Source organism: Mustela nigripes, chromosome 13 (genome assembly GCF_022355385.1).
Source record: "Mustela nigripes isolate SB6536 chromosome 13, MUSNIG.SB6536, whole genome shotgun sequence".
NCBI lineage: Eukaryota > Metazoa > Chordata > Mammalia > Carnivora > Mustelidae > Mustela > Mustela nigripes.
Window position 1 is genome coordinate 61,053,744 of NC_081569.1, and position 16,665 is coordinate 61,070,408.

The 16,665-nt window shown below is 40.8% G+C and overlaps 1 protein-coding gene across 5 annotated transcripts in view; it reads left to right on the forward strand.

Annotated features, from left to right (window-relative positions):
• The window catches only part of GANC (glucosidase alpha, neutral C), a 74,403-nt gene that overhangs the window by 5,117 nt on the left and 52,621 nt on the right, over window positions 1-16,665 (forward strand). For all 5 annotated transcript variants that reach the window (XM_059372609.1, XM_059372607.1, XM_059372610.1 and 2 more), the window contains 2 exons: window positions 8,350-8,477; window positions 13,575-13,757. In XM_059372609.1, the coding sequence (XP_059228592.1) occupies window positions 8,350-8,477; window positions 13,575-13,757 (311 nt within the window). The remainder of the gene's footprint in view (window positions 1-8,349; window positions 8,478-13,574; window positions 13,758-16,665) is intronic.

Below are 16,665 nucleotides of genomic sequence, written 5' to 3' on the forward strand. Positions count from 1 at the left end.
GGTTATTACATACTGAAAGGATGAGAGCAAGTATTAAGTACTTTTTCTCACTTGTCAAGTCATCATGCTACTTCAGAAGGGCCAGTCACAGAAGAAGTGCACAATGGGCTAAGCCGGGAAGTATGGCTGTGCCCAAGTACCCAGGCTCCCAGCCTGACCCTCACTGTCTCATTAGAAGCTTCAGATGCTTCTAAGGCCTCACAAACAAATCTGGCTTAATTGGTAGTTCATGTAACTAAAAGACATACTTCAAGCCATGCAGTCTAGGTTCCATAACAGGCGACTGAGAAGAAATCCCCCCTTTTCCTGCAAAGTTGTGTGAGCTGTCCCTGTGGCATAGCTGTCGTCCCATGGTGCTACACTGAGGAACCTCTTCAGGGAAGACAGAATAAAAACTGCTCCACAGCAACGGGTCCTCTAGAAGGTATGAGGAACATACCTTCCTTATGAAGTTTTAGGAAATTTCACTATTTCATAAATGTGGGATTTTCTAACATACTTCTCTTGCCCAAATTCAAAATAAGGGCTAAAATCATATCAATAGTTCTGTGTTCTCTATCCCTGACCCCAACTTCTTATTACTTAAGAGTGTATTATGGTAGCTATATACTTAGTTCATGTCTCTTAACTACACAGATGGGATGGTGAACCTTTCTCTGAAACTTCATGCTGCTTTTATACCACCTATTTTTTTCTGAAGGAATTTGCCCCCTTGCTTGGCATTTTTTATGTCTTTGAGTTCTCACCTCATGGTTCTCCCTCGCCCCCACTGCAATAGGTCCTCATACATAGGTCCTCTCCAACTGATCAAGTCTATACTAATCATTTTTTTTTAGCATAGTTTGATAGCTATTCATGGGAAGACCTGGAGTAGTACGGATTTCCTTCTTGGAGAGCCACCAGCCATTTGCATGTGGTCTAATAAATAGCCTGATACCCAGCCAAACCTCTGTATTCAGTGTCAGCAGAAACACTTGGCTCCAGGAAATGCAGAGAGTCCACTAGAAACCTTCCAGAAGTCATAGTCATTAAGCCTGCCACCAGATGTTAGGTACTTTTCTTTTTTCTTTGTTTTTTTTTTCGTTTGGGGTTTTTGTTTGTTTGTTTGTTTGATGTCATTTGCTCCTTTTCCTTCCTGTCTCCAGTGTGTCTAAACCCAGAGAATTGTAGCTATCCGATAGGGCAAAAATCACTTTCTATCCTTGGGACCCTTGGTATATTGAGCATCTGAACATCCAACATCACGAAGACTCATGATGAAGCAAAGAAAATGAGGCAGAAGCACTCTGTGGGCCAGAATGCAAATGTCCATGCATCTTGATACCAGCGCAGTTAGTGGTGGATCCCCACACACAACATTTTACAAAACTGTAGATCAGTTCTCTACATACATGCCTCTTGGAGCCTGAAAACGTGAGAGACAATGCCATTCAGGTCAGGTGCCAGAGCCAGAGTCTATACCAGATCTAGATCCTTCCAAGGAAAAGAAGTGACAATCCAGGACAACCCATAGAATCTCAACATAAGATAGCACATGGCTCAGAAGGAAGTTGAGAAGCCCAACAAGCAAGGACAGGTTATCCAGGATGTCAGCAACATGGCTCCCAGTACTGAGAACTTCGAGGACCCCTTGGAACAGACTTTATGTTCAGGTATTAGAAATATTGGGGCTGCATAGAGAATCTACATGCTCTAATCTCAGGCAAATCTGTAGGTTTAGGGGGTCACCCTGAAATTCTGGCTTAATTCCAATTTAATGTTTTCCTTGTCACCTGGAGTTGAGATGACTAAGAGGGACTCAGGATTTCATGTTCTCTGTCAGCATGGTAGGGACAATGAGGACCCAGACAGTAATTTCTAAAGTTGTCTGAACCTTGTATCCAGCTCACTGTATAGACAAGCAATCTCCATTTAAAGTGGTTTCTGGGATGTAATGGGTATTTCATGGGAGATTTCACTTTAGGGCATGGTATTGGTGTAGTCTGGAGATTTAAAATAAGCTGCACATGTCTACTTATTCAGAATGATAGCTTTTTACTTCAGGTTCAGAGAGACAGAGTCCAAAGTCTAAGAGGATCATATTCAGCTCAAAGCTGCCATTCTCATATTTCATTGATCCAGCAGATTCTGACAAACAGCGTTCTTACTTTCTCTGCCTGCCCCCACACCATTACAGCTCTTAAAGCAGTAACTTTGTTATCAAGATATGTTGTTAATTTTTTAAATCTTCTCAGTCCCTTCCCCCAACATAAGCAACCAGGAAACAGAACCGAGCTTCATTCAACATTGTCTTAGCTCAGGCTCCCATAACAAAATACTGTAGACTGGGTATCTTAAACAACAGATACTGATTTGCCATAGTTCTAGAGCTGGGAAATCCAAAATGAAGGTAACTTTCTGGCTTAGAAAGTTACTAACTTCCTGGCTTAGAAGAGTTAGAAGACTACCATCTTCTTACTGTATTTTCAGATAGTGGGGAGAGAGTGAATTCTTTGGTTTCTTCTTCTAAGGGCACTTATAATCCCATCATAACCACCCCACCCTCATGACTTTATCTAAATCTAATCACTTTCCAAAAGCCCCATCTCCAAATACCATCTTATTGAGGGGTAGTGCTTCAATATATGAATTTGGAGATGGTGGGGGAGACACAATTCAATCTGTAGCAACCATGATGTTCCTGGGATATGGTCATGTTACAGAACAAGCCGAAGGGAGGCCCTGTGTGTTGTCTCCAGCTCAGGACATCTAGGCTTTGAAAAAAAGGCAGTTGTAAGTTAAACTGCCCAAGTTTTCTCACACAGGGTCCCGGAATAGTATGTTGCCTATTCCTGATGAAGAAATAATCAGGTAGATATTTGATAAAGAGATTTCCAAAAGAAAGCTAATAGTAAAATGTTGATTGTCTTTTAGAGCTGTTTTTTTCTATTACCAATTTTTTTTTTTTTTTTTTTTTTTACTTTATGTGAAAATTTGACCTAGATTGAGAAACAGGGAAGACCCAGTCTTGTGACTTCAGAGCAGAGCAGTTTATTCTGTCCTCTGAGTCTAGAAAAAAAGCGTGCTAGCAAGGCTATCTAGAACAGATCTGTGTCTTTGATCTGCTTTTATATTGCCAGTTTTGAGGCTTTCTCATGACATGGATGACTTTTTAGCACTACATTTACTTTCCTTTGCAGCCTGTTGGCGAGTTTTCACCAGAGACTCCCATTTCTGGCAGCATCTCCAAGGATGCAGGGATATCTCTGAGCACCCCCATGAAGATCCCCCTTGCCTTTGCCTCTGAGCCTAATGAAATGGGATTTTGCCCAACCAGCTGCCCCTTCAGCTGATGAGGAAGAACTACCACTGTTAGCCAGTACTGCTTCTGCAGAAACGGCCATGAACAGGCAGCTAATTTGGGAACTAGCCAAACACCCAGAAACAAGGAACAGCCTAATGCCCAGCGTGAACTTGCCTGCAGTAAATCAACTGGCTGCAACAATGGAAGGAGCAATTAGTGCCCTGTGGCAATGTAATGTACTCTTAGACTGTTCTCTGAATCCCAGGAGATGTTGATCAACAACTTGCTAACTCTTGTAGGCCCTTTAGATGAACTATTCCTTAGAGTATAGTGAGGACACCTGGTGCCAGAGGAAAGGCAAGATCTGTATCCATCAAGGAGAAGTTGACGGACTCATAATTTCCGTTCCTAATACCCACTGCTATTTTTAGCATGTGTTCTAGGGCTGTTCTGTTAACTCTTGTCAGTCTCTACTAGTTGTGACTCCCAGTTCTGGGTAAATAATAGATTTTGTTTTCGTGTAATTGTGACCGTCCACTACTTGAATACAAAGACAAGTCTGTTTCTACCACCATGGTTTTTACAACCTGGTATTTTTGCCCATGTGGCCAAAAACGACAACAAGAAGCTTAATTTATGGATGACAGACTACCAGGTTTTGTTTTTATTACATATGAAAGAAATCAGGTACAAAAAGAGAATACTCTTTCCCAGCCTATGAGAAAGAAATCTATAAATAAAGCTTTATGAAAAACCAAATGGAGACTTGCAGTATTAAAAGGAACCTCTAAATGGGTCCCTTTCTCTGAGGATTGATCTCAGTGTAAATGGACATTTACAGATTTTAAATGTTTTTAAGGGAACAAAATCCATACTGTGTCTTTATTTAAAATGCTCTGTTACACATTTCACTTAGTTTACATAAATCCATCTTGCTGCAACTTGAATGTAATTGCTACTATGATCTAAGTATTCATACTAACTTCTAGTTTACACAGTCTAGCTTCTGTAAGTTAACATATCTTTTCATTGTCATTTACAGTTTTCACTGACAGGAGGAAGAGATGCCATCATTTATTTGTATATTACTTTTTCATAAGTGTCCAGACAGGAAAAGAAAAGGAATATATAGAGAAATTCTTAATGTGTTAGATAGGAGAATGTAACATTCATATCCAGGCTTTTTGACATGAGCAAGAATTGGGCAATAACTGGCAATTGAGAAACTCAGAGAAGTGGTTTTTAAACTGTCACCGAGGTCTCCGTGGAGGTGTCTTAGGGCTCAATTCAGGGAGGGGCTCAAAGGTGGGGCACTCCAAGCTACTCCCCACTGTCTTTAACCCACGTAGCTTTGTTTATTGGACTTCTGAAAATCTGTTGCTGTTTAAAAAAAAGTTTTTAAGTCAATGAAAACATCATGAGCCAGGAATGCCTGGGTGGCTCAGTTGGTTAAGTGGCTGCCTTAAGCTCAGGTCATGATCCCAGGTTCCTTCAACTCCTTGCTCATTAGAGAGCCTGCTTCTCCCTCTACCTGCTCTGCCTGCCACTCTGCCTGCTTGTGCTCTTGCTCTCTGACAAATAAATAAATAAAATCTTTTTTAAAAGTTAAAATTAAAACATACTGATTAAAGGAGGAAAAAAAAAAAAACAGCATGAGCCAGATCATAGAAATAGAGCATACTAATGTCTAAGGAGATTATATGCATGGAACATGAAAGATATGTCGGTAATGGTAGGAGATATGAATGAATCTGAATATCAACCCGGAAAAGGACTGCCCATTGGGGAAAAAATCATTTGCTTAACTGAGCTAGAACGGAAACAAAATGGAGCTTTGACTCTGATTTGTGTGTTTGGTTATAAAAGGTTATTATAGTAAAAGTAAAAGCAGGGTTATTAACTACCTCCTCATAGAATTAGGATTCTTTCCTGAGTTGCAGCCTCAAGAACAGAACATACAGACCAATCTTTCTTTGTTTGTTTTTATTCTTTTAAATGTGAGAGCTACTAAAACTGGGAGAATCTCTGAGTACAGAAATGGGGTGTAGTTGATCATCATAGGTAGGCAGCCTGTGTGCCCTCTACTTAGGATGTTTCATGCTCATTTGGCCTCCCCAAAGTCCTGCTAGTTCCTGAAGGTCCCGCTCCTCCAGAGACAGCCCAAAACCCCTGTCCTTACAGTCATCATCAGTATTCCCTTGACCCTCTCCCTCAGCACTTACAGCATGTTTTATGTTTACCGTGTTTCATCTGTAAATTGCAATTTCCCTCTAAGAGTTTGGTCTTCTTTTTCACAGCACATCACAATATCAGATGCCAAATAAATGTTAGTTGAATTTGAGAGCAATGACAATACAGTTCTCACTTAGGAGATATCTAACAGAATTATCTGTTAGATAATCTAACAGAATTTCAACTATACTTGTGTTTGAGCACATTTTTAAATCTTAGAATTCTGATGGTACACTTGAAGTCATTAAGTTTACAAAAGAACATTAGACATGAAAGGAATAATTACATTATGATTGGTGTGGAAGGAAGGGTGATGCTGGTCAAAGAGTAACTTCCAGCTATACATGAAATAAGTTCTGGAGATTCTCCTGTATAGCATATTGATTATAACTAATGTTACTCTATTATATACTTGAAAGTTGCTAGAAGAGTAGATCATAAATGTCATCACAAAAAAGAGATAATAATTATGTGATACAATGCCGTTGTTAGCTAATGCTGTAGTGATTATCATCTTGCAATATGTAAGTATCAAATCAACCCAGTATACACCTTAAATTTGTACAATATGTATCTCAATAAAATTAGAAAAAATAATTAGGCTATGCTCACTACTACTCTACTATTGTGCTATCTTAAGAATTATCTGTAAAAGTAGCTACAGCCACTGTACTTTTTATCTGGTCACTCTTATGTGTGATGTCATTGCTTAAGTGCCCTGACTACTTTCCTATTATTCCCAAGAGGCAAAGTCCCAGAGAAATCATTGTGTGTGTGTGTGTGTGTGTGTGTGTGATAGTCTCCCTGCTTCCTATCTTACTTGCACCAGAGTGTACCTTTTCTGGACTAGGTCACACAGCATGCCCATGTTAGCCTTTCATTCAACAGATGTTACAGTAACAATACATGTACCCAAGTGTAACCAGAATTTGGTATCATATGAAAGATTTAATGGAGAATTTGCTAATAATCACTGCTATATGGCAGAGTGGTTGAAAACTGTCAAAATATTTATCTGATCAAGCTTTTTTGAGAAAGACTGTAGCTGTATGTTGGGAGTTGCTTGCTCTCAGAATCCCAAATAATTTGATTTGGGGAAAGAAGAGGAGCCTCATCTAACACTGGCAGGTGATACTTTATACTTTTGAGTCCTTTTTTGGCAGGGAAAGTTGGTAAAATTAATCATAAAGTAAACAGCATTTTTGTAAGATATGCGTGGAGGTTTGGAAGGTTGGTCACATCTGACCCTTTTTTAAAACTGCCCATTAGAATAAATCAAAGGGGAACCATAGCTTAGAAAAGCAAATTATCAGGCATAGCCCCATAACCATACCTTAAGAGTCAGTAGAGTAATAGAATGTTCTATAGGTCAGGTGCCCATTGAAATCTAAGGAATTGCAGAAGGCACTGAAAAATGGGCAGATTCATTAAATGCCTGCAGACTCCAGAATATCTATGAGGAGAAAACTTGTCATATGAAACTGAGCTATGACTTGGCCTTTTCCATTATTCTCAAGTAAACTGGACTTCCTAACTACATAACTGAATGGAAAACAAAAGTCCATAAGATCCTAGATTTTTTTTAAAGAGTTTATTTATTTATTTGACAGAAAGAGATCACAAGTAGGCAGAGAGCCAGGCAGAGGGGGGTGGGAAGCAGGCTCCCTGCTGAGCAGAGAGCCTGATGCGGGGCTCTATCCCAGGACCCTGAGATCATGACCTGAGCCAAAGGCAGAGGTTTAACCCACTGAGCTACTCAGGTGCCCCTAGACTTTTTTTCTTAAAATTCCATGTCTGATTCTAGTGTATACATAAATAAAGATGACTGCATATTAAAAAATACATATTTCTCTGATCTAGATGCCTCGTTTTGAAACCTAAAACTAGCCACTTCTATTTGCTTGAGGTTTGATGTTTTATGTTTTATTTCTCAATTCCTGTATTCTCTATTTCTTTGTTGTTTCCATGTCCCACTGTAGGCAGAATTTTACCTAAATTCCTCAGCCTCTTAAGAAAGCTGGGAGTATCTCAACCTCTTGAGAAAGTTGAATTTTACCTGAATTCCCCAGCCTCTTAAGAAAGCTGAGAATATTCCAGCCTCTTGAGAAAGTTCCCCAGACCTTATTCCCAAGTATACAGTAAATCCTTTGATTTTAGTACAGCAAGGCTTAATCATCTATCCTAGGGAACCCCCGTGACCACTATTTTATTCTCTATTCCTTTCCATTCTGTGGCTTGTCATCCTTCATCTTCCATTCAGCTGGAATCCAGTTGTCCTACTTTTAAGATCAGGTTCTTAAGAGAGCTGCAGTTTGTCATAGATACAGGGCCAGAGGTCCCAGTTTTCCAAAAGCAGTTTCAGTTTATGTCCATCATTCTGTATAATTATTAATAGAGACCTCTTTCATCTTTGAAGGTCCTGGTATGGACAATTACATGTTTGCCTAGCCATAGCACACATAAAAGGTATTTCTTGCTCTACACCAGGTACAGCCAAACAAGTACATACAAAGATTGGGGAGCTTTTTCCTTTATGATTCCATTTGTTCCCCAGTTTATTTGGCCTATAATAATTCAAACATAGCTTCATTTTTTTTTTAAGATTTTATTTATTTGAGAAAGAGAGAGGGGGAGGGAGCATGAGCAGGGGAAGGTGCAAAAGGAAAAGCTGACTCTCAGGCCCCTGGGATCATGACCTGAGCTGAAGGCAGACGCTTAACCGACTGAGCCACCCAGGTGCCCCAAACATAGTTTGTAATTATTGCAATTTGACAGTAGAACCAATCATCATTGGGCTAATAACCTATTGAAATTAATCTCATGTCTGTTCCCAGGTTCCCCTTCTGGCTGAAATTTATGGTATAGAGGGAAATATTTTCAGGCTTAAAATCAATGAGGAAACTCCCCTGAAACCCAGGTATGAGGTTCCCGATGTACTCACAAGCAAGCCCAGCACTGTAAGGTAAGCCAAGAAACAAGAGAACTTGGATACACCCTCAATATGGGCTTTTATCATACACTGAGTAGCAGATTTTGTATGTGCCTCCTGTTTTCTCTATTCAAAGCTACCATCATTTGCCAAGTTTGTGTTCAGTTATTTGGCAATAAGTTTATCCATTTTGTATGTTATCCATTCTGTTTTCTCTTCTTATGCTGTGATTAATCGGCCCTTGTAAATGGGGAGAGGCAGAACTTTTGATGCCTGCTGTCCTTTTCACAAAGAAAAGGATTCATCAATCTGACTTTGGGAATAAGTAGAAGCAGAGCTATTTAATTTCCTCAATTTAGTGGCAGGGCTCCAGAGATCTAATGCACTAGCCAAACATGCTTACTGTAATTTATACAGTTAGGCTGACTCACTTTTAATTAATGGTAGTCTCAGAAGTCTAACATGTAATTTGATTGAGAGTCAGAGATAAATTAATAATCAGTGTCTAAGTGAAAAAAAAATCTTCGGGGATTAAAAAGTATTTTCCATGTCACTGCAGCATCTTGTTCAGTTCTCAGCACACCTTCCAGTGATATTTCAACTTGGTTCTCCCTGTTGATTCCTGTTATTTCTTTTATATATTATTTCACCAAGGGAATAGAAGATTATACCAGATGCTTTAATTTTCACTATATTATTATCATAATTTTATGTAGATTATTTTTTCCATAAAAATTTAATAAAGTCAATAAATTATAGGGATAAGTTATTTCAATTATAGTAGAATCATCATAAATTCAGAATAGGTCTGTCTATTCATTGAGCTGCTACTCTATGCCAAGAACTTAGGAAACAGGAATTAAAGAGAGACTCTTCTTAAGACTTCACAGTTTGCTTGTGCACTTGTTTTTATGCGTGTGTGTGGGTTGGTGGTTGTGGGGGTGTGTGTATATTATTGGTCACACTATATTATTTTCACTATCCTGGAGGATTTGCTTTCCTGGTAGATCCTTTAACATTTTTACAAATTCATCTCTCCTTCTCTTTTTCTGACCCCATATTTTGGGGTCAGGGCAATAACTAGCTTTGTTTAGTAAATATGGCATATTCTACTTCTGTTCCAACCTCTTTCTAGAGGGCCTTTTACTACTGCAGAAACTAGAAAGCTAAAAACCATATTCCTCCATCTCTTATATTCCCGTGCAGCTAGTTTCTGGTATATTTCAGGATCTACCAATGATTTGTACTTACAGGGATCTTGATTTCAGTACTGAGCTTCCCATTTTGCTAGTATGGATTTGGCCACCATAGAATGTCTCTCTAGAGGTATACTAGTGAGAGCAGTAGTTTTCTGATCTCCAGAGCTAACGTGGCATGATCCTGGAGCCCAGCAGTTGCCATAGTGACTTCTGATTATCCACCTTCCTGATTCTAGTTGCAATAGAAGTTTCATTGACCATACAGTTATGCAGTATTGTTCTGTTACTATTACCTCAACACGTCCCATGATGTTGTAAGCTCCTAATTTCCCCATATTAAGTCACTTATTTTCTACTTAAAATAGAGTGTTTTCTTTAATCTACAGTTGACTCTGGGTTGATATAGTCTTTAGTATCAGAAGTGAGTATAGACCACAAACCCTCCAGGATGGGAATATGAGATTGGTTAGTTGATTTGGCTGGATTTGGAGATAGCGAGGATATCGTTATCATTAGGATGAGATATTAGTGTTATGGACTGAATTGTGTGCATGTCCCCCCCCCCCCGCTTCCCCCCCACAGACTCATTTGTTGAAACCCTAACCTCCTGTGCCTCTGAATGTAACTGTATTTAAAGGTATGGCCTTTGAAGAGGTAACTAAGTTAAAATTGGGTCATTAAGGTGGGCTCTAGTACAATATGACTTGTGCCCCACACGAAGAGGAGATTAGAACACAAGTAACACAGACAGAGGGATGACTGTGAGAGGACATAGCAAGAAGAGGAAAGCCAAGGAGAAAGGTCTCAGAAGAAACCAAACACTGACACTTTGACCTTGGACTTCTAGCCTCTAGAATTTTGAGAGAATTAACTTCTGTAGTTTAAGCTACCTACTCAGTGTGGCATTTGTTGTGGCAAACTTAGCAAATTAAAAAACTGTCAGTAAACCACAGCATTCCTTGGCAGAGTTACGTAAATTACTACCCATGGTCAACTGAAATAAAGTGCATATTGAGAGTATAGCCCCTGCAGACAAAGCAATAGGGACATAGCATAGCACAATTGTCATAAAGAACTTAAAACTCTGAAGTGGCCTCTTATTAATTTAACTGAAGAACTTAAAGAAAGAAAAGTACAGTCTCAGGTTTTAAATTCTTAGCTTAGGCATTTGTCAGAAACCAAGTAAGTTTTTTAATGACAGTCCTAAAAGTCTCTCATATCTGTTGTGGCTACAGAGTTCTTATAGCTAAAAATCAGATACAGAGTTTGTCTGTGGTTTGCTGAGTTAGACCATGAGTTTAATTCACAGCCTCATCAGTTCTGTGAATTTAGAGCACTAATTGGGGAAAGGGAAAATTATATAGCAGCATTTGGGAAGATTTGAATAACGAGTACTCAGACCTCAGAATTCCATCAAGCCTCCTATTCCAGCAGAAGCAGCTCCTTTTCCTCTAACAAAGCTGATCCAACCTTACTTGGACACCCTGTGTTGACCTCACCTAAGATATATTGTGCAGGGGGATTCTAGTGTTCCTTATGCCTCACACCACCCTTCACTGCCTTTAAAACCACTATCGGAGTCGAGCATGCCTAAAGAGCTAATTACAGTCAAACCCTATCCCTAAGGAATTACAAGATTTTCTCTGGGCAAAAACCTGGTATATGGATGGGAATAATTTCTGAGGGGCTCCTAGACCGAAGGAAGGAACACAATTTTAGGACTGCATTAAATTTACTGACATGGCGGGGCGCCTGGGTGGCTCATTGGGTTAAGCCTCTGCCTTCGGCTCAGGTCCTGATCTCAGGGTCCAGGGATCCAGCCCCACATCGGGCTCTCTGCTCTGCGGGGAGCCTGCTTCCCCCTCCCCCTCTGCCTGCCTCTCTGCCTACTTGTGATGTCTCTCTCTCTATCAAATAAATAAAAAAAAAAAAATTTACTGACATGGGTACATGTACCAGAGAATCTAGATTTGATATGCTAGCTTGGACAGCTGGGAGTGGATCTAATTATTTGCTTGGCTGGTTAATTATAATCTGTGTTAGCTATGGACTCTGCTGAATGAAGCTGAGATACCAGAAATTCCTTGGCAGAGTAGAAGAAATAATCCATAGACTTAGGGAGGTAAAGATGTTGAAGTGGATATATCATACTCAACAGCTCATCTAGCTCCTAATTTTGTTCTCTAAGAGGATCCAAAAGATATTCCCTTCACTGAGAAATAAATTGGTAAGGGAACATTTGGAAAGCACTGTAGTGAGTGAATATCTTTTGTGAGCGAGACATAATGGTGGGAAATGATGCCATCAAAATGGGCTCCCTGAGGGGTGCCTGGGTGCTTAAGTGTCTGCCTTCAGTGCAGGTCATGATCTCAGGGTCCTGGGATAGAGCACTGTGTCATGGGAGGTTTCCTGCTCAGCGAGTTGGCTTCTCCCTCTCCTCCTCCCCCTCCTACTTCCCTTCCCCCTGCTTGCTCTCTCTAATAAATGAATTTTTTCAAGATTTATTTATTTATTTATTTATTTAACAGAGGCACTGTGAGAGAGGGAACACAAGCAAGGGGAGTGGGAGAGAGAGAAGCAGTCTTCCTGCCAAGCGGGGAGCTCGATGTGGGGCTCAATCCCAGGACCCTGGGATCACAACCTGAACCTAAGGCAGATGCTTAACAACTGAGCCACCCAGGTGCCCCATCAAATAAATAAAATCTTAAAAAAGGGCTGGGGCCTCCCTGATTTCCCTGGAGACCATAAGACTCCAGGTGGCAGAATGAAAGTAGCAGCATTTAGTAGGTAGAGACAAGGTGAATATGTTTCCATAAGGTGCAGCAGTATATGTATGGTACCCAAAATACCCAATCAAAGGATGCATTGGACTGAAATAGATGCACTAAAGTGGAACAACCAAAAGAATTCAGTTTGATGAACAGTGAGATACAACCTCTCACCCAACTCCAGACAGTTTCCAGAGCCCAGGCATCTTGCTTGAGGGGTGGGGTTTAGAACCCGTGGAGAAGGACTTGATAAGGATATAATAAGAACATAAAATATCCCTTTTCACCTTCCCTAAAGAGGCATGTGACCATTTACCAAAATGACAATGCACCAAGAAAGAAATACCTAGACCTCTGAGGGGTTATAAGTGCTGCCTCTGAGCTTACATAATTCATGGGGATCCAGAATATCCTAACAGTCTACCTATCAAATTGGGGACTGATGGGAGTCAGGAGAGATTCCATCTCACTGGACTCAGTGGGTCAAAATCCAATCTAGGTTATCTCCTTAGTTTCTGAGTGTATGGTTGGGATGAGAGAAAAAAGCAAAATGTTTAGTGCACTGAAGTGTTACTAGACTGTCCAGACCAAGGTAATGATGATGATAGCTAACATTTATTGAGTGTTTATTATGTGCCAGCCACTGCCTGGTGTTTTGCATGCATGATCTCATTTAATTCTCCCCCAAAGCTCTATTTGTTCTTGCTTTTATTATTTCTACTTTACAGATGAAGAAACTGAGAACTGGGTAGACTGATTAATTTGTCCGAAGTTATGCACCTAGTGCATGATAGAGCTATGTTCAATCCAGGCTTTCTGACCCCAAAACCCGTGTTCTCAGTCACTTCTTTCTCCTGTCTTATCTATGCTATGTCACATGAATATTGATTTACAATTTTTTTTTTTAATTTTAGAGAGAGAGAGAGTTTATGCAGTGTGGGGTTGGGGTAGGTGGGGAGGGGCGGAGGGGGAGAGAGAAAATCTCAAGTAGACTCCTCACCCAGCACAGAGTCCAACACAGTCCCGAGATCATGACCTAAGCTGAAATCAAGAGGCAGGAGCTTAACTGACTGAGCCACCCAGGTGCTCCATTTACATATTAATTGAAATTGAGAATCACATTGAACCATGTAAACCTGTTTTTCTCTTGTTTTATTTTCTAGGCTTATTTCATGTGCAGGGGATGCAGATAGTCTGGTATTGACAGACGGAAAAGGAGATCTGAAGTATCATATCACAGCAAACCCATTCAAGATAGATTTGGTGTCTGAAGAAGAAGTAGTGATGAGCATAAACTCCCTGGGCCAATTGTACTTTGAGCACCTGCAGATTCCTCTTGAGCAAAGGTATTTTTGCACATTACTTGACATACAGAGATCTTCAGAAAACCTGACTGTGATTACTAATTGCCTAAATAGTTGATAAATTGCCATGGAAAACTGGTTGCTTTATTTGCTGAGATAGTGTTCTCAGATATTTCATCTTTTCAACTGTGCAAGTATCAACAGGCTTGATGACAAAAATGATTCCCAGATTTTTGCAACTTGATATTCTTAACATATCCTCAGGTCTTGTTCTCAGGGTCATGAGTTCAAGGCCCACACTGGGCTCCATGCTGGGCATGGAACCTACTTAAAAAAAAAAAAGGAAAGAAAACAATCTCTGAGAAGGAACTAAAGACTAGCAGAACAGATCATACACAATAAGGACAAAAAGAAAAGACCACATCCAGATGGGTCAGAAGAACAGAGACATGATTTAGTCAGGTCCCACACCCCCGGGGCAGCAACCCATAAGTGGGAAGGCTTTCACAACTGAAGAAGCCTGCCCTGAGGGACAAGGGGTCTGAGCCCCACATCAGGCTCATATCTATCCCAGGGAACCTACACCAGGAAGACAAGCGCCCATAATGTCTGGCTTTGAAAACCAACAGTTCTTATGTCCCGGAGAGTCAGAGGGTAGAAAACTGACTGTGCTCTCAAATGGCATGTGCACAATCACACTTGGCTTTGAGTTCCAGTACAGAGGCAACCACCTGAAAAACACCTGGGTTACATGTGAAGGAGGTCCATTGACTAATATTAGGGCACGTGCCAGAATGGCAGGAATCTGTTGCAATGTCCTCCAGGGACAGATGCACTATGGGTACCATTCTACCTTGCCCAGGGTTGGTGGGTGTCATTTCTGGCACTCTGTATCTACTATGCTAGAGCACCACTCACCCCCTACAGTGTTCCCCTGCAAATTTGCTCCACCCAAGCCACCTCCCAACCTGTACCCTCTCCCAAGTGTCTCTGCACCCTGGTATTCCCTGTGGGTGCCTTTGGCTAGCATCAGAGTTCCTCCTATGCAGCCTTCAACCCCAGCACTTGGAGCAGGGAGCCTCAGCTAGGACCAGAACCCCTCCTAAGCACCTCCACCCAGGGGGGGCAGCCCTACAAACCAGAACACCTATAGCAGTCACAACTGGACCTCTTAGCAAGCCATGCAGGAGACATGCCCCACGCACCAGTGTATCCATAGCTGTCATAACCCAGCCTCACAGCCAGCCATGCCAGAGACCAACCCCACACCAGCATATCCACAACAGTCAGAACCAGGTCTCTCATGGGCTAGCCCCACTAACCAGCATGACCATAGTAGTCAAAGTCAGACCTCACAGACCGTCATGCTGGAGGATAGCCCTACTCATCTGTGAGTCTGCACAACTGCAACCCAGTCACTACAGAAAGGTACATGCAGCCCACGTAGGGAACACTTTTGGGGCACCTGACTGGGGTGGCTAGAGGGTTTACACTATTGGGCCTGCAGGATACCTTCTGCATAAAGCTATTCCTTCAAGATCAGGAGATGTGACTCATCTACCTAATACATAGAAACAGAGACTTTGGCAAAATGAGAAGACAGAAGAATATGTTCCAAATGAAAAAAACAAGTCAAAATTTCAGAAAAAGAACTAAAGAAACAGAGATAAGCAATTGATGATCAGAAAGATGCTCACCAAACTCAGGAGAAGGATGAGTGAACACAGCGAAAACTTCAACAAGGAGGTAGAAAATACTAAAAGAACCCATCAACTGAAGGATATGGTAACTGAAGTGAAATATACACTAGAGGGAATCAACAGATTAGATGATGCAGAAGAACAGATCAGCAGTCTGAAGACAGGGTATTGTAAATCACCCAATCAGAGCAGCAAAAAAAAAAAAAAAAAAAAAAATTTAAATGAGGATAGTGTAAGAGACCACTGGAACATCAGACATACAAACATTCATCTTTTATGGGGTCCCAGGAGAAGAGAGGGGGGAAAAAGGGGTCAGGAACCCCATTTAAAGAAATAATGGGGACACCTGGATGGTTAAAACATCTGACTTTAGCTTAGGTCATGATCTCAGCGTGCTGGGGTCAAGCCCTGCCTTGGGCTCTGTGCTTAACAGGGAGTCTGCTTCTTCCTCTCCCTCTGCCCTAACCCCCACTTGTTCTCTCTTTCTGTCTCTCTCTCTCTAATAAATAAATAAAAGGGAAATAATAGCAGAAAATTTCTCTAATTTGGTAAAAGAAATAGACATCCTAGTTCAGAAAGCACAGAGAAAGACCCACCCCAAGACACATTACAGTGGAAGTATCCATAGTTAAAGATGGGGGAATCTTAAAAGCAGCAAGGGAAAAACTAGTTACATACAAAGGAAACCCCTAAACATAATAGGCCAGAAGGGAGTCAAGCTATGTATTCAAAGTACTGATAGGAGAAAGACTTATAACTAAGAATACATTTACCTGGCAAGGTTATTCCCCAGAATTAAAGGAGAAATAAGGAGAAATTTCCCAAATAAGCAAAAGCAAAAGGAGTTCATCAGCATGAAACTGGCCTTCCAAGAAATGTTAAAGGAACTTCCTTAAATGGAAAAGAAAAGTCCATAACTAGAAATAAGAAAATTATAAAAGAAAAAAATCTCACTGGTAAAGATAAGTGTCTAATAAAGGTATAGTTCAACCACCTGCTTAGCTTATATAAGTTTAAAAAACAAAAGTAATGGGGCACTTGGGTGGCTCAGTGGTTTGGGCCTCTGCCTTCAGCTCCGGTCATGGTCTCAGCGTCCTGGGATTGAGCCCCGCTTCTGGCTCTCTGCTCGGTGTGGAGCCTGCTTCCCATCTCTGCCTGCCTCTATCCCTACTTATGCTCTCTCTCTCTCTCTGTCAAAAATAAAGTCTTTAAAAAAAAAAAAAAAAAAGACAAAAGTAATAAAACCATCT